At 56.0% G+C, this 18,065-nt stretch overlaps 1 protein-coding gene across 1 annotated transcript; it reads right to left on the bottom strand.

Annotated features, from left to right (window-relative positions):
* Positions 1-782: 782 nt before the first annotated feature.
* Positions 783-16,361, bottom strand: LOC132083049 (protein-arginine deiminase type-1-like). Its single transcript, XM_059487565.1, has 16 exons — positions 16,270-16,361; positions 13,346-13,520; positions 11,888-11,957; positions 10,437-10,510; positions 9,517-9,634; positions 9,313-9,438; positions 7,965-8,140; positions 7,780-7,883; positions 6,881-7,004; positions 5,960-6,067; positions 5,724-5,875; positions 2,926-3,070; positions 2,187-2,280; positions 1,653-1,732; positions 1,097-1,222; positions 783-1,016 (listed from the first exon to the last, which is right to left on the bottom strand). Exons 1-16 carry the CDS (start codon positions 16,359-16,361, stop codon positions 783-785), a joined length of 1,998 nt encoding a protein of 665 aa, XP_059343548.1.
* Between the last annotated feature and the right edge of the window lie 1,704 nt (positions 16,362-18,065).

Here is an 18,065-nt window from a genome sequence, read left to right as displayed (position 1 = left end):
GGGGTGGGAATGGGGTCAGAAATGGGGTTAGAAACTCGCTTTTGGGGCAAAAAGGGAGGGGGAGGGGGATATGTGGGAGCATCCCCTTGCGGGTTCTCTTCGAGCCGCAGGTGCAGCCGCGCCTCAGAAACGCTGCCAGGAGAGCGAATTGCCCAAAATCAGCGTGTCCGGCCCCAGAACGGCAGCGGGGCTGTGCAGGGCCGAGCCGTGCCCGGGGCACTGGGCGGGTTTCGGTTCCCGGGGCGGTGCCAGGCGGTGCCAGGCAGGCACGGGGAAGTGCCGCGCTCCGGTGGAGACGAAGAGCGGAGGAAATTCCCTCTTGGAAAGGCGTGAAAAGGTCCCGAGGAGGGCAGGAGGGGTTCCTGCACCTGAGAACCAGGTTTCTCAGCAGGAAGCGATTTTTTGGCCAAAACAGGGAATTTTGGGGGCGCCATCAGCTGCAAAGCGGCGGGCGGGGACTCCGTGACCCCGCGGACGTGGGATGGGGCCCGCAGCCCCCAGAGCAGCCTCCCCACCCCCGCTGTCCCCACCAGCCCCAAACCAAACCCCCGTGCCCAAAAACAGGCTCCAAACGACATCTTCACACCGGGAGCAGAGAAAGGAAGGAAAAGAAACGGGGAAATGCTGCCCCCTCAGTGTCCGTGAAGTTTTATTGGCCAAACCCGAGCTGTCGGTGCTTTTCCAGCACAGGAAATGCACCTTCCCCCTGGGCTGCAGGAGATGCACATCTTCCCTGGGCTGCAGGAAATGCACTTTTCCCTGCAGGACCCGGCCCAGGGGGCTCAGGGCACCACCTGCCACCACTTGAAGGCGAAGGGCTTGCGGCGCACGTTGGTGCCGCAGTGAACATCCCCTGACAGGACGTGGTAGGAGAAGAAGTCGTCGATGAAGGTGCAGGAGAGGCCCAGCGGCTCCAGCAGCTCCCGCACGCGCTGCTCCAGGCAGCAGCGCCCGCCCACCACGGGCCCGAAGGGTTTGGGGATGCCCAGGTGCCGGCCCAGCACCAGCATGTTCACCTGGAGCAGAGAGGGGAGTACAGCAGGGATTGGATCTGGGGGATTGGGATCGGGGCAGGGTTGTGGGGTCGGGGTCTCACCATGTCCGGGAAGAGCGCGTCGGCGCGGGAGTTGGTCAGGATGAAGAGCTGCGGGATGTCCACGATGTCCTGCTCGCTCAGCCCCAGCTCCTGCTTCAGCAGGTCGCGGTTCCAGTCGATGCAGCGCTGCGGGAAGGATCCGGAACTGCCATCCCAGCCCTCCACATCCCACCCACGGACCCCGCTGGACCCTACCCCATCCCTGTGCAAAACCTCCCACCCCATCCACATCCCATCCCCATCCCTTCCCCAGCCCAGCCCATCCTATCTCATCTCCATCCCCATCCCCATCTCATCCCACCATCCCATCCCCATCGTATCCCCATCCTGTCTCATCCCATCCCATCCCCATCCCCATCCCCATCCCCATCCCCATCCCCATCCCCATCCCCATCCCCATCCCCATCCCATCCCATCCCATCCTCTCCATGTCCCTCGGCTCATCTCCCTCTCCTCACCCTCTCCAGCCCCTCCGGCCCTTCCCCAGGACCCCAAATCCCATCCCTGCACCCTGGAACCCCCCTGGAATGAGGAGGAGGAACCCCCCAGGTCCCACCTGCACGTGGCGGTTGTCGCTGCGCAGGGACTCGTCCGCCAGGATCTCATCGATGCTCTTCTTCTCAGTGCCCTTCAGCCCTGGGGCGAGGGAGTGCTCAGGGACAGAGGGACGGACAGAGGGATGGACACTGGGATGGACAGGGGGATGGACGGCGGGATGGACAGAGGGATGGACACTGGGAATGGGCAGAGGGATGGACAGCAGGATGGACACAGGGAAGGACAGCAGGGATGGATAGAGGGATGGACAGTGGGATGGACAGAGGGATAAAAAGTGGGGTGGAAAGCGGGATAGACAGAGGGATGGATACTGTAGACAGAGGGATGGACATTGGGAATGGGCAGTGGGATAAACAGCAGGACGAACAGTGGGATGGACAGCAGGATGGACACTGGGATGGACACTGGGAATGGACACTGGGAATGGACAGCAGGATGGACATTGGGAATGGACAGAGGGATGGATACTTGGAAGGGACAGCAAGAAGGGACAGCAGGAATGCCGTTCCCTAGGGATGGCCTCAGCCCTCACCGATGAACTGCGTGGCCTCCCCGTGGCCCTGCTGCTGCTTCTCCTTGAAGAGTTTGTAGCAGGCGTTGGGACTGGCCAGGAGCAGCCGGAATCCCTGCGGGACAGAGCCCGGGGGTCACCCCTGGTGTGGGGGACAAAACACCCCAGAGTCCGGCTGGGAGGCACCACAGCCATCCCAAACCCAGTCCTGGGGCCATGGGATGGCCACAGAGATCCCAAACCCATCCCCAGGGCTATAAGATGCTCATGGAGATTCCCAAACCCAGCCCTGGGGCCACGGGATGGCCTTGGAGATCCCATATCCATCCCTGGGGTTATGAGATGCTCATGGAGATCCCAAACCCATCCCTGGGGCTATGAGATGCCCATGCCAATCCCAAATCCATCCCTGGGCCATGAGGTGCCCATGGAGATCCCAAACCCATCCCTGGGACTATGAGATGCCCATGCCAATCCCAAACCCATCCCCAGGACATGGGATGCCCACAGTAATCCCAAATCCATCCCTGGGCCATGAGATGCTCATGCCTATCCCAAACCCATCCCTGGGACTATGAGATGCTCGTGCCAATCCCAAATCCACCCCTGGGCCATGAGATCCTCATGCCAACCCCAAACCCATCCCCCTGGGTAACCCCAAAGGGGCTCCATCCCCCAGAGCCCCCGGAAGGACAAACAGCGGGCAAAGGGGATTTTTGGGGTGCTGTGAGGAGCCCTGGGCAGGCTCTGGGGTCGGCACCTTCCTGTCCAGGGCAGGGACGAAGGTGAGGAACTCATCCACGTGGCCCACGCTGAGCCACTCCGAGTAGACCTCGAGCGGCGCCTGCACCTTCTGCGCGAAGAGGAAATCCCGCACGGCGCGGCACATCCTGCGCCCAGCCATCCTGCGGGACAGCTGGGGTGGGCACCATTCCTGCCCCAAAACCCTGCCCCAAAACCCTGCCCCAAACCTGCTCCCTCACCAAAACCCCCGCCCCAAAACCCCACCACAAAACCTGCTCCCTCATCAAAACCCCTGCCCCAAAACCTGCTCTCTCCCCAAAACCTGCTCTCTCCCCAAAACCTGCTCCCTCCCCAAATCCCGCTCCCTTCCCAAAACCTGCGCCCCGCCCCAAAACCTGTTCCCCCACCAAAATCACTGCCCCAAAATCCCCTCCCCAAAACCCCATCCCAAAACCTGCTCCCTCACCAAAATCCACTCCCCAAAATGCGCTCCCCACCCCAAAATCCCCACTACAAAACCTGCACCCCACCCCAAAACCCCAGCCCCAAAACCTGCTCCCCTCCCCAAAACCCACTCCCTGCCACAAAACCAGCTCGCTGCCCCCCAAAACCCGCTCCCCAAAACCTATTCCCCATCTCAAAACCCCCTTCCCAAAATCCCCCCCAGCCCCCAAACCCCCACTCCAAAACCCACTCCCTGCCCCAAAACTCCTGCTCCAAAACCCCTCCGCACCCCAAAACCTGCTCTTCTCCCCAAAACTCAGTCCCCAAAATCTCCTCCCTGCCCCAAAACCTACCCTCCACCCCCAAAACTCACTCCTCTCCCTAAAACCTGCTCCCCAAAATCCCCTCCCCACCCCAAAACCCATTCCCTGCCCCAAAACCCCCTCCCCAAACCTCCCCCCGATCACCCCAGGGCTCAATTTTATCCTGTTTTTCAGGGAAAATGGCCCAAGCTACATTACAGACATCCACGTATTTAAATACATGTAATAAAATAAATTATAGATTGTTCTGCTTTAATACAGATTTATCTGCCTGATGGCCCAATTATGTATAATTATATCTGTTATATATTAATATAATCCTGTGTTATTTATAAAGTGAGGTAATAATAAATGTTATATAAATGTATGTTGCTAAAATCACCATATTGTATAAACATATCAATATAAATATATATTACTAGATCCCTATCTTATATAAATATATCAACATAACTTTCTGTGTTTTAGATAAATACGTCAATATATTCCTATATTATATATAGTGTTAATAATATGTTATATAAATATACACTGCTAAATCCCTATATTATTTAAATATATATATTGCTAAATTCCTATAATATATAAATATATATTACTAAATCCCTATCTTATATATTACTAGATCCCTAATATTACATAAATATATCGGCATATCTCCCTGTATTTTGGATAAATACATCGATATATCCCTATAAAGTGTGTAAATGCATATGTTATATAAATATATATTGCTAAATATATATATTTTTATATATTTACTGATATAAATATATCAGTACAAATATATATGACTAGATCCCTAATATTCCATAAATATATGAGTGTGTCTGCCTGTATCTTGGATAAATACATGGATATATCCCCACATTTTCCATAAACACATCTCCAGGCTGGATCTATCCATACAGATGAAATCATTCCATGCCCAGTTCTGCTCGGGCACCTCTGGGATGAGTTTTTCCCATCCCTGAAATTCCCAAATCCCACCTCACTTTGGTGTGAGGGCCAAGTTTTCTTTAATAGAACGGGCTGGGAAGATGTTAATTAAATTTCCGGTAATGAAGGACAATTGGGGCCTCAGTGGGGCTGGGAAAATCCCATTTCCCTGCATTTTCTTTCCTCTGGAAGCGCCGCAAGCCCCGGGCTGGGACAGGAGCGTCCCGTGGGTTTTTTGGGATGGGATCAGGAGCGGATGTTGTTTTTCCCAGAAAATGCCCTCCTTTGTGGAGGCTTGGCAGGGAGCTTTGTTCACTGCCGAGCACTGCCTGGCCTGGGCACAACAACCCTGGTTATTCGGGATTTTATGGGAACATCAATCCCCAGTTGTCCGGGATTTCATGGGCTCAACTACCCCTGGTTATTCGGGATTTGATGGGCACAACAATCCCCAGTTATTCGGGATTTCAGGGGAACAACAACCCCCGGTTGTTCGGAATTTTATGGTCACAACAACCCTCGGTTATTTGGAATTCCATGGGAACCACAATCCCCAGTTATTTGGGATTTCAGGGGAACAACAATCCTGGTTATTCGGGATTTTATGGGCACAACAACCCCCGGTTATTTGGGATTCCATGGGAACAACAATCCCCAGTTATTCGGGATTTCATGGGCACAACAACCCCTGGTTATTCGGGATTTCATGGGCACAACAACCCCTGGTTATTCGGGATTTCACCCTGTCCTGGGCTCCCCTGCTCCTCTTCCAAAGAACAAACCCAGTCTGGGTGTGTGGGGTTGGGGAAAAAGGGGTGAAAATGGGGAAAAAATGGGAAAAGGGTTAAAGGGGGAAAGGGGAAATGGGAAAGGGAAAAGGGGAAAACGGGAAAAAGGCGGCCGGGTTTTGTGAGGATCAGAGGAGCAGCCGTGGTGCTTGCCTGTAAAATCTGGCATTTTATGGGCATCAGGACCAGGTCTTTTCTCCAAGAGGTTCCCGAGGGAGAGTTTTGGAATCTCCTGAGTGAGGGTTTTGTGAGGTCCCAGGGAGGGTTTTGTGAGGTCCCAGGGAGGGTTTTGGGGTGTCCTGAGGAGGGCAGGTGCTCACCAGGGCAGGGGGCTGCCGATGAGGATCCGCCCCAGCGGGTACTCCTTGCCCCGCACCGTCACCGGCGGGCTCACGTCCAGGTTCCCGAAGGAATCCAGGCTGGTCACGCTCTTCCCAGGAGGCTCCCGGGTCACGTAGCCAAAATCCGGGCCCTGGGAAAGAGGGAAGAGGTGCCAAGGATCTCCAGTTGTGTGGATTTTGGGTGGAAAAAGGGGGATTTCAATGCAAGGACACACCAGGATCTTCTTAAAAGCGAAATCCTTCAGGCCTCTGTTCCTGGGAGAATCGAAGACCACGGGGAAGGTTTTGTGTGGAGCCTCCACGTAGCCAAACTCCAGCTCATCCTGTGGGAAGGAGACAAGGAAGAGGAGGAGGAGGAAGGCTCCCGGGGGTGATAGGAATCTCCAGCAGGGATGTGGGGAGGGTGGGGCAGGAATTGGGGTGAGCCTGGCAGAGCCCAGCCTAAAACATTGGGAAGATCCTGCCCAGCCCTCCTGGGGTGACACCACAGCCACAGTGTCCTGCTGGGGTCCCCTGGCACTGGGACACTCCTGCACAACCCCACGGGGTGACACCGCAACCACGGTGTCCTCTTGGGGTCCCTCTGGCACTGGGACCCTCCTGCACAGCCCCACAGGGTGACACTTGCAATGGGGTGCCCTTGTACAATGAGGTCACTCTGGAGGTGTCCCTTGGGTTCCTCTTCCAAAGCACCACAGGGACACTTGTGCAAAAGGGACCCCTTTGCAATGTCCCACAGGGTCCCTTTTGCAGCAGCGACCCCCTGTGATGTCCCATGAGGTCCTTCTTACAATGGGGTCCCCTTTGCAATGTCCCATGGGGTCCTTTTTGCAATGGGGTCACCTTCAAAAGCTCCATGGCGTCCCTTTTGCAATAGGGTCCCTTTTGCAATGTCCCATGGGGTCACCTTTGCAATGTCCCCACAGGGTCCCCACTGCAGTCGGGCCCCTCCTGCACAGCCCACTGGGTCCCTGTCCCGGTGCCCCTCTGTGTCCCTGGTGCCAGCCAGGGCTCCCAGGCCATTGTCCCCGTCTGTGCCACCCTGGCAGCCTTCCCTGTGCCTCAGTGTCCATCCCCTGGCATTCCAGGGTCTGCCCAAGCCACAGCGGGGCTCTCCTGTTCCCGGGTGAGCTGACCTGGATCCAGCGGTCGCTGCGCGAGTCCAGCTCCGAGCACACGGTCAGTTTGCAGTTGGCTTTGCGCAGCAGCTCCCGCAGCCCCTCCAGGAAGGCCTCGTTGGAATCCGAGCCCTGCTTGATGCTGGGGGGACATTGAGGGACCAGGGCTGTGAGGGAGATCATGGGGAACCCCCAAAATCCCGACCCCACAGCTCGTTCCTCAATCCTGAGCACCCCAGGCAGCATTTCCATGTGGGAATGGAGCTGGAGAAGGAACTCCCACCTTTGTGGGTTTGGAGTAGAGAGGGAACTCCAGCCTTTGTGGGATTGGAGCTGGAGAAGAAATTCCAGCCTTTATGGGCTTGGATGTGGAGAGGGTCCTCAGCCTTTGTGGGATTGGAACTGGAAAGGGAACTCCAGCCTTTGTGGGATTGGTTCTGGAGAGAGAATCCGAGCCTTTGTGGGATTGGTTTTGGAGAGGGAACTGCAGCCTTTGTGGGATTGGTTCTGGAGAGGGAACTGCAGCCTTTGTGGGATTGGTTCTGGAGAGGGAACTCCAGACTTTGTAGCATTGGTTCTGGAGAGGGAACTCCAGCCTTTCTCCCTGGAATTTAAACACCCCAGGCAGCATTCCTGCATGGAATTGGACCTGGAGGTGTTCTTTCCGAATTTCTCCTTGAGATTTAAATGCCCTGGGCAACATTCCTGCATGGGAATGGACCTGGAGAGGGAACTCCAGCCCTTCTCCTTGGGATGGAAATGACTCCCACGGCAGCAGCTGGCTCCCTTCCCAACCATTCCCAGTCAGGAATGCCTAAGCCTGGCTCACACACAGCCAGGAAGGGTTGGGAGCTCCTTCCTGGCGAGTGCCCCTAGGCAGGGGACACCCCTGTCCACAGCGGGGACACCCCTCCTACCTGCAGACAAACACCTCCAGGGGCTGCTGCGTGTTGGGTGTCATGATCCAGGGCGCCACGCGGAACACCACGGTGTCCGTGAAGATCGGCGTGCCCGGCGAGTCCTGGTGGAGCCAAAACAGAGTCTGGGACCTCCAACCACGAGGGGTTTGCTGGGGGAGGGGTGGGGCTGATCCCCCCTGTACCTTATGGGGCACCTCCAGCAGGCTGGCGCTGAAGGACACGAGGCCACTGAAGCCCCGGTCAGGGAACTCCAGCCCCTCCACGTAGAAAGTGCTGTCCCCGTGGCCAGCGTGCTCCAGCACGTAGGAGAGCTTGTCCGGGCCCAGCACAGGCTTGTAGAGCGGGTAGGCATCACCACCTGGGGAACCCCAAACCCAGCAGCCTGGAGAACCCCAAACCCAGCAGCCTGGAGAACCCCAGATTCCCACCCCAAACTCAGCAGCCTGGAGAACCCTGAATTCCCACTCCGAGTTCAGCAGCCTGGAAAAACCTGGATCCTCACCCCAAGTTCAGCAGCTGGAGAACCCTGGATTCCCACCCCAAACTCAGCAGCCTGGAGAATCCTGGATTCCTACGCCAAACTCAGCTTGGAGAACCCTGGATTCCCACCCTGAATTCAGCAGCTTGGACAACCCCAAATTCCCACCCCGAGTTCAGCAGCCTGGAGAACCCTGGATTCCCACCCTGAACTCAGTCTGGACAACCCCAAATTCCCACCCTGAGTTCAGCAGCTTGGAGAACCTGGGATTCCCACCCCAAACTCTGTCTGGAGAACCCTGGATTCCCACCCCAAGCTTAGCTTGGAGAACCCCAGATTCCCACCCCAAACTCAGCCTGGAGAACCCTGGATTCCCACCCCAAACTCAGCTTGGAGAATCTCAGATTCCCGCCCCAAACTCAGCTGCCTGGAGAGCCCCAAATTCCCACCCTGAACTCAGCCTGGAGAACCCCAAATTCCCAGAGCCTGCCCACAGGGGGACATGCCAGCAGGAGGAGGAGGAGGCTGGTGCCCAAGGGTGGCAGAAGGGCTTCTTCCTCCTCTTCCTCCTCCTCCTCCTCCCTGGGGAACACACTTGATCTTCCCGGGACAAAGAGGGCTCCGTCCCCTCAGGTCCAGCCCTTTCAAGGAGCGTGGCTCTGGCTGAGGATCTCTAATGACACCCTTGGCTCCCCGGACCTGATTTTCGGCGCGGAGCTGCTGGGGATCCAACCGTTCAAAGGCGAAGGGCGCTGCCCAACAGGACGGGCTGCTTGGCTGCTTGGCTCCCTGCCCGAGCCAAAACAGTGCTGGGAGCCACGTGAGGCTTCCCGCACCATGGGAATGTCAAAATTCCAGCCCTCGTTGGGAAAAGCCTCTTTGGAGCCTTCTCCCCCTTGGTTTTTCCTATATAGACCACTGTGCGCGACAGCAGAAGCGCTTTGGGGTAAAAGTGTGACTACAGCAAATAGGGGCACCCCAATGAGAAAAACCTGTGGGGCTGGCTGGCTTTGGGGTCCCACAGGGCTGCTGGGGGAGGCAGAGGCACTCACGGACGGCGTGGAACACACGCACTTTGTCCGCGTCGCTCTCGGGGACGTGCAGCACCACCGGGTATTCGGCGAAGATGGCGCTGGGGCCCTCGGTCCGCAGCAGCATCACCGACATGTCCTGCAGGTCTGGGGGACACAGGGGACACCGAGGGAGAGGATGGCAGCAGGGAAACCCCCAGGGAGCCCCTCAGGGTCACAGCCCACCTGCCGGTGTCCGTATGTCCGCCTGGCCGCTGTCCGTGCCCCCCGCGCCGGGGCTGTCGCGGTCACAGTTGACCAACAGCACGGCCCCTTGTCCGTCCGGGCCCCACGTCCACTTGGCCTGGAGGAGAAGCACCGAGAGGGGACAGGAGCAGGATTTCCACCATCCTGGGCTGAGGAAAGCACCCAGGAGCAGGATTTCCCCCATCCTGGGCCAAGGAAAGCCGCAGGCTTGGAGGAGAACCCAACCACACTTTGAGGAAACATCAGCGCCGCTCAAACGGCCCCATCCCAACGGCAGCTCCAGCAGGGCCTGCACCGACTGCTCCAAGATTTTATCTCCCAGCCAGGCTGGAAGTACCTCCAGCCTTGCCTGGACATGGCTGAAGCACTTCTGGAAGCTGAGCCCATCTTGATACCAATTTACACCGCTGATCAGGCTGTGGTTAATCAGCCCGGCTGATCTGTGGTTAATTAGCCCGGCTTGAGGGCCTGGGCAGAGGGAGATGTGTGGCCAAAGGGGGAAATCTCCTGCTGTTTGCTCAACTCATTCAACGGCAGATTTGGGGCCCAAAAAGGTAAAGAAAAAGAGAACGGAGGTGGAAGAGAAAGGGAAGAAAAAGGGAAGAGAAATGGAGGAAAAAGGGAGAAAAAATGGAGAAAGAAGGGGGAAAGAAGGGAGGAAAAAGGGAGGAAGAAGCCGAGAGTTTTCTCCTACAGGATCCTCAGGGCCAGGCTGTAGCTGCAGGTGGTTCTGGCGTGGAATAGGAAAATCAATCCTTTTCCTGCTCAATTAGTAGGCTGAGGATCTGCCGGGCTGTTTGCCCTCACAGAGACACCACCCAGGTCCCTGTGCCCCCTGGAGATTTTCCAGGAAGAGGCCGGTGATGGATCCGCCCTCCCAGGACGCTCTCCTCACTCACCTTGTCCTTGTCCTTGTCCTTGCCCTTGCTCCTCACTCGGCCGCTCCGGCTCCAGTCCACATCCAGGGACACCTCTGGAACAGCAAGAGGGAAGGAAGCCATGGGCAGGGGACAAGATCTTGGGGACATTTTGGGATCTCCTTGGCACCATGACCTCCACACCAACCCCACCTCATCCCCCCGAAGCTGCTCCAGACCCAACAGAACAGCACAAGAAAATCCAACCCAACAGCTTTGCCATGGCTTTCCCTCTTTCATGTCCTCTCATTTTGGTTCCCCCCAGCAGACACATCCCCACTTCATGGCAGATTTTATTTTTTCACAGCATTTTTTATGTTTTCATGGCAGATTTTATGTTTTCATGGCAGATTTTACGTTTTCAAAGCATTTTTTCATGACAGACTTTGTTTTACTGCCATTTTTCAATGTGTTCATGGCAGATTTTATGTTTTCATGGCAGATTTTATGTTTCGATGGCATTTTTTTACGTTTTCACCCATTTCCTATTGACTGTCCTGTTTTCCACGAAGCCAAAACACGGTGGAGGCACAAAAATGTGTTTTCACTGTGGTTGAGCAAACACCCAAATAATTTCTAGGAAACCTGACAATTTCCTCATAGGGCTCTTCTTGTCCCAAATTTCTGCCTCTGCTGCAGAGATTTGGTGACTTCATCCAAACCCCATAGCAATCCTAACTCAAAAACTCCTCCAGATGGGACACACAAAGTGTGGAAAACACAGGGATTGAGTCAGACATTGTTCTCCTTGGGGCACGGAGGACGACATGGAAAAGCCAGGAGGGAAACTCTAAATCCAAGCAAGAGAAGAACATTTGGAAGGCAAAATCCCTGTGGCCAGTGGTGGCCCCAGTTGGCTCCAGTGAGGGCCATGGGACATGGGAAACCTTCAGACTCTCCAGGGGCAATTTTGGGAGGCGTAGGCATGATTTGAGGACACGGGTCAGACTGTCATGTGAACGCTTCAGAAAATCCCAAATTTAGGGTAATTAATCCATCCAAGTGGAGACTTCTGCACCCAGACTGGTTGTCTAGACTCCCTTTGTAGTCAGCAGGGGAGAGCAGGCATTTGGAGGGGATGATTCACCTCATCCTAAACTCCTGAAATAGGTCAGGCACCGCTTCGGTGCCGATCCCTCTCCCCTGGTGCTGGCTGGAGCTGGGTGAGGAGATCTCCCATGGATCCTCTTCTCCTGAGGAACCACCTCAGCACAGGAGGATGCTCCTGGGTGGGGACACGGCCCAGCCTCCATCTCTCCCACACCATATAAGGCAGTGTTTTATTAATCATGGTTTAATTATTTCCCTCTTGCTCGTCAGCATCGGTGAACACCCAAACCTTTATTGCCTGTGGCCCCCAAGGAATTCCGGCCTCATGGATCCAGCCAGATCCCAAGAGACCAGGAATTCCCTGAGCCTTGGTGGGCACCTACCGACACAGGTGAGGTACAGCCAGGCCACCGCCAGCTCGCGGCCCTCGCGGTCGTAGTAGGAGATCTTCACCTGCCAAGACATCCCCACACCGTGACCCACATCCCACCAGGCTCATGGGATCTCCATCCCCACACCATGACCCCACACCCCGCTGGGCCAGCAGGATCTCCATCCCCACACCGTGACCCACATCCCACTGGGTTGGTGGGATCTCCATCCCCACACCGTGACCCACATCCCACTGGGTTGGTGGGATCTCCATCCCAACACTGTGACCCACACCCCACGAGGCTGGTGGGATCTCCATCCCCACACCGTGACCCACATCTCATTAGGCTCATGGGATCTCCATCCCCACACTGTGACCCACATCCCACTGGGTTGGTGGGACCTCCACACCATGACCCACATCTCACCAGGCTGGTGGGATCTCCATCCCCACACTGTGACACACATCCCACCAGGCTCATGGGATCTCCATCCCCACACCATGACCCCACACCCCGCTGGGCCAGCAGGATCTCCATCCCCACACCGTGACCCACATCCCACCAGGCTGGTGGGATCTCCATCCCCACACTGTGACCCACATCTCACCAGGCTGGTGGGATCTCCATCCGCACACCCCATTGGGCTGGAAAGATCTCTGTCCCCACATTGTGACCCACATCCCACCGGGCTGGCAGGATTTCCATCTCCACACCATGACCCACACCCCACCAGGCTGGTGGGATCTCCATCCCCACACCGTGACCCACATCCCACTGTGCTGGTGGGATCTCCATCTCCACACCCCAGCAGGCTGGCAAGATCTCTGTCCCCACACCGTGACCCACACCCCTTCTGGCTGGTGGGATCTCCATCTCCACACTGTGACCTATACCCTGCTAGGCCAGCGGGATCTCCATCTCCACATCGTGACCCACATCCCACTGTGCTGGTGGGATCTCCATCCCGACACCCTGCCAAGCTAGCAAGATCTCCATTCTCACACTGTGACCCACATCCCACCAGGCTGGTGGGATCTCTGCCCTCCCAGGACCATGGAATGAGCTGGGAAGGGCCCCACAAGGATCACCACTCCAACTCCTGCCTGCCCACACATCCAGGCCCTGGGAGGTCCATCCCAACCATTCTTCATTAATCACAATTCATTGGAACCCTCCGTGCCATCTTCAGCACAAAATCGGGCACAGAAAACATCAGACTTGGTGTATTTTTTTGCTGCCTGGCACCGACTTTTGCAACCCCTGTGATGTCATTGTTGGGGCACCAAGTGGGACCTTCTCCTTCTGGGTTTCATTTCTTGTCAGTGCCAATTACACAACTCTTCTCGAGCTTTCACCACGACAAACCACCCTGGTGTCAGCGTTACTCATAAATCCTTGAGTTTTCCTAGGAAATGTCACTTATTTCCCCCAGTTTGGCCACATGAACAGCACGTAGGACAACCTGACCTGGTTGTCATCGACGGTCCTGCTGGTGACATCGATGGTCACCACTACCTCGATGTCGGGATCCAGGGGCCACCGGGCGTCCAAGCTGGGCTTTGTGGTGGGGCTGTGGATCATGTGCACCGTCACTGCCGGTGTGGCGTGCACGTCAAAGGACACGGCGCCTCTCGGGGTGGACCTGGAATGGAGCAACCTCGGATCAGAGACCACGGGAGCCAAGTCCCCGAACCTGGAATTAAACACAGCCATGAGTGGGCGGGAGGGGCCCCGAGACCATCCCTGGGTGATGAAATGGTCCCTGGAGTTCCACACGTGGGACCTCTGTGGCGGCGTTGGGCAAGCCCAGCTCCCACTGCAGCTCCGGCACGTCCGGCCATGGTTTATCCCACATCCAACCTCCCTCTGCAACCATGAGAAATTCCCTGAATTTCAGTGTCCTGTGACAAAACCCCAGCCGGGGAAGAGCCAGGATGATTTTCATGCCAACCACACATGGAGCTGGGTGTTGTGGGACCATCCCGTGACCTGAGGGATGCTGGGGCTGGAGCAGAGCCTGGATCCGGGCACGCAGCTCCGTGACATCCTGGGGAGCCTTTGAAGTGCTGCTCCCTGCTCATTACAGCCCCGGCCGCTCCATCCCGGCAGCCCTGACCTGCTCCCACTCCCCTGGCTGCGGCCCAGGGGGAGCCGGGTGGAAACTTGGGCAGCGAGAACATAAAAACCACAACATCAAAACCCCGCGCGCCACGGCAGGGATTTATCCCCGGTGTTGTTCTTGGCGCGGCGTCCCCGGTGCCTCCAGCAGATTGTGAGGAGATTAAGGCATTCCATGGGCTTGGCATCCCCGTCTGGAACACCCCATGAAGATATGGATCCAGGAAATGCTGGATCCCATCCCAACACTCCACAAAGTTGTGGATCCAGAGGGATGTTGGATCCCATCCAGAACACCCCGTGAAGCCATGGATCTGGGGAATGCTGGATCCCATCCCAACACCCCGCAAAGCCATGGATCCACAGATTTGGGACTCTTTGCCGTGGATTTGTGGCCCTCCCACCTCAGCAGCACCACCCAATTCCCAACGAGCTCCACGTTCTGCCCCAAGAAACCCAAATTGATGCATCCATCCCTAAATTCCCCCCCAGCCAGTGCTCCCCATGGATAAAATTATCCCATTTTTCAGCTGGAAGAGCTTCCACCATCTGCTGTTTGGGACCACGGCTCAAATTTGTTATCAAGAAGCCAAATTACCCCATTTGGGCTCCACAGGTTTAAATAGGACTGAGAGAGCTCCGAGTCCAAAAGCAGGACAAAAAATTGCAGATAATGGGTTTTCTACATTCCCGTCTGCATGAGAGGGGGAAACGAGGCTGTTTTAGGGCAGCCAGAGCTCTCTGAGGGGACGGTGGCACATCCTGGCCTGGCTCCAGCGCTCCATCCCAATAATTGCCCGGATGCGATGCTGACCGGCCGGGTCTGCGTTCTCTGTCATTATAAATGTGATTTATTAAATAATGACACTGTGGCAGCAGGGCAGGGACAGCTGTCTATCTGCCCAATAAAGCCACCCCATATTTAATTCTGCAAAAATCCCTTTTCCTGACGCTGCCCGTGCACAGCCGCTGCTAAATTTTTTCTGCCTGAGCCACACATTTTATTCCTCCTCCCGTTTTAGCTCCAAGTTGCACATCTTAAATTGCTCTTGCCCAATGTTCTTAGAGCCAGAAATAGACCCGGGCTTAGCCGGGGTGTGATTGGGCTTTGCCTCCAAACCATCCTGGCCCAGCTCCGCTGCAATGCCCTGAGCCAACATTCCAGCTTTGGATGAGCTCCCTGTGGGATATTGTACCCAAAAATGAACTCCCTGTGGGACATCATCCACAAAACCAGAGTTTTGGGTGGGGTCCCTATGGGACATCACACCCTTGGATGAGCTCCCCATGGACATCATCCCCCAAAGCACACCCAGCTCTGGAGGGACCTGTCCCTCCAAACCCTTGGGTGAACTCCTGATGAGCTCTGAGTCCCTCACCACCCGTTCCTCCTCCAAACCCATCTCAAAGCCCTGCAGCTCCATGGAACATGTCAGGATGCTGTGATGCTGGGCAAACCCATCCCAAATCCCTGGCTGGGATGCTCCAGTCCTGATCAAACCCATCCCAAATCCCTGGCCTGGGATGCCCCCATCCTGATCAAACCCATCACAAATCCTTAGCCCAGGATGCCCCAATCCCCATCAAACCCATCCCAAATGCCAGCCCGGACTGCCCCAGTTTGGAGCAAACCCATCCCAAGTCCTTAGCCCTGGATGCTCCAGTCCTGATCAAATCCATCCCAAATCCCTGGCTGGGATGCCCCAATCCTCATCAAACCCATCCCAAATCCATGCCCTGGATGCTCCAGTCCCCATCAAACCCATCCCAAATCCCTGGCCCGGAATACCCCAATCCTCATCAAACCCTTCCAAAACTGGCTGGAATACCCCAATCCTGATCAAACCCATCCCAAATCCCTGGCCAAGAATACCCCAATCCCCATCAAACCCATCCCAAATCCCAGCCCAAGATGCTCCAATCCCCATCAAACCCATCCCAAACCCCTAGCTGGACTGCCCCATGTTGACCAAACCCATCCCAAATCCCAGCCCAAGATGATCCAATCCTGATCAAACCCATCCCAAAACCCCAGCCCAGGATGCCCCAAACCCCATCAAACCCATCCCAAATCCCAGCCCAGGATGCCCCAAATCCCATCAAACCCATTCCAAATCCCAGCCTGGGATGCCCCAAACCCCATCAAACCCATCCCAAATCCCAGCCTGGGATGCCCCAAACCCCATCAAACCCATCCCAAATCCCAGCCCAAATCCATCCCAGATCCCAGCAGCTCCATGGATCACGCCAGGCTGCCCCGTGCCCGGCCCTACCGGCGCGTGTCCAGGAAGACCTCGGTGCCCAGCACGCAGACACCGCGGGCGGCATGGCTGGTGGACATGGGCACGACGTGACGCGGGGCCATGGCGAGCCGGGCACGGCCGCATGGGCAGGGAGCTCCGCCGGCTGTGCCGAGAAACCAGCAGGACTGGATTAAAAGGCTCGGGAAGGAAACTCCTCCTTCCCTGGATGACGGGGTTCGGCCGGGAGACCCTGGATCCACCTCCATCCCGAGATGGAGCTGATAGGGCAGCCCGGGGGCGGCTCCAGGGGGAACAGTAGGTGACAGCCAGGCCTGCTGGATGCTCCTCAGCGGGGGTTTGGGTTTATTCCCCTCTTTTTGTTCCTCCCCAGCTCCATCTCAAGCCCTGCAGCTCATGCATTAAACATGCCCAGTCCCCCAGCAGCAGAGGGTGGTTGTTTGGGGTTATTACAGTGCTGTCATTAAAACCGGGCATTTTCTTTAAAACACCCCAAATTTTCCAGCCAGCCTCTCTGGGCCAGGTGAGTCACAGCCCCAGCTGCAGCAGCAGGGCCATGCCTGAGTACAGCTGAACAAAAGAAAATGTTTGCTCAGGCCGGTCCTTCCCGTCCCAACCATCCCAAGGACGGGAGGGACAGGCAGGGAGAACTGGTTATGGGGCAGGCGGGGAAGGGGAAAACACCAACAGCCAACAAGCAGAGGCTTCCCCAGGAAACTCAGCCTCCTCTGGGTCTCACTTGGACCCCGAGCTCCAGGGGAATGGAGGTTTCCAGGCTGAGATCCCACGGGAAGGATCGCCTTTGCTGGAAGCTGTACTGCAGATATCCATCGCTCTCCAGGCCATCCCATCCTGGAGGATTTGCCTGCCTGGGAGCAGAGAAACCTGGCTGGAGCGGGAGGGAGGGAGCCCTGCCTGTGGGGATGGAGGGAGCAGCTCCACAGGGTCTATTTTATTTTATTTTATTTTATTTTATTTTATTTTATTTTATTTTATTTTATTTTATTTTATATCTATTACTATATTTTAAAACTTTAAATTTTACGTTTCCTACTCCGTGTTATTATTCACTTTTAATTAACTACACACTCGCAATCTTAGTGTTATTAATAAACTTTGGAAGCTTTCTTTATGCCTTAAGGTTGAATGCAGTGTTTTCTTGAGTTAGAGGTTGCAGTACAAAAGTTTAAAGTTCTCAGCATCTAGAATTCCAACGGCTCATCCTCAGGGAATGCGGTGGGATGTGTTTGGGACAGGGAATGGGAAGGATGGGCTGTACTGGGAACAGGGAATGGGAAGGGCAGGATGTGTTTGGGACAGGGAATGAGAAGGATTGGATGTGTTTGGGACAGGGAATGGAAAGGAGAGGGCTGGGAAGGGCCAAACCCCTGTAGGGAGCAGCAGGAAAGGGCCCAGGGGAGCCGGGCAGGGCTCAGAGGAACCAGAGCCAGCACTGCACCAAGCTGGACGTCCTCAGCTGCCAGAGCAGGGAATTCCCTGTGGGATCAAACTGCTGGGATGAGCCCAGCTGGGCTCCAGGACGATTCTCCAGGAAAGGGCTCTGGGAAAGGGATCTGGAAAGGGCTCCAGGAAAGGGCTCTGGGAAAGGGCTCCCTCCCACTTTGATTGGAGCAACCACCCCCAGCTCTGTGTCTCGTACCCCAGAAAAGGTTCAGGAATTAAAGGAGCCCAGAGGACCAGCCAGGAGGCTCCAGCAGGGAATGCTGGTGGCGTTTCCAGGCTCTGTCAGGCCTCCCTCGCTGGAGATTTTGGATAAGAACCCATCTTCCACAGCCCAGCACCACCCA

Source organism: Ammospiza nelsoni, chromosome 22 (genome assembly GCF_027579445.1).
Source record: "Ammospiza nelsoni isolate bAmmNel1 chromosome 22, bAmmNel1.pri, whole genome shotgun sequence".
NCBI classification, from domain to species: Eukaryota; Metazoa; Chordata; class Aves; order Passeriformes; family Passerellidae; genus Ammospiza; species Ammospiza nelsoni.
The sequence above is the reverse complement of the archived record's forward strand: the minus strand, read 5'-3'. Positions and strand labels throughout refer to the sequence as shown.

Excerpts from the sequence above, each read along its gene's own strand:
- LOC132083049 (XM_059487565.1), bottom strand. The coding sequence starts at position 16,361 with ATGGCCCCGCGTCACGTCGTGCCCATGTCCACCAGCCATGCCGCCCGC. Across the intron at positions 11,958-13,345 it reads GGACCGTCGATGACAACCAG|GTGAAGATCTCCTACTACGA; the intron begins GTCAGGTTGTCC and ends ATGTCTTGGCAG. Across the intron at positions 8,141-9,312 it reads GCGTGTGTTCCACGCCGTCC|GTGGTGATGCCTACCCGCTC; the intron begins GTGAGTGCCTCT and ends GGGGTTCCCCAG.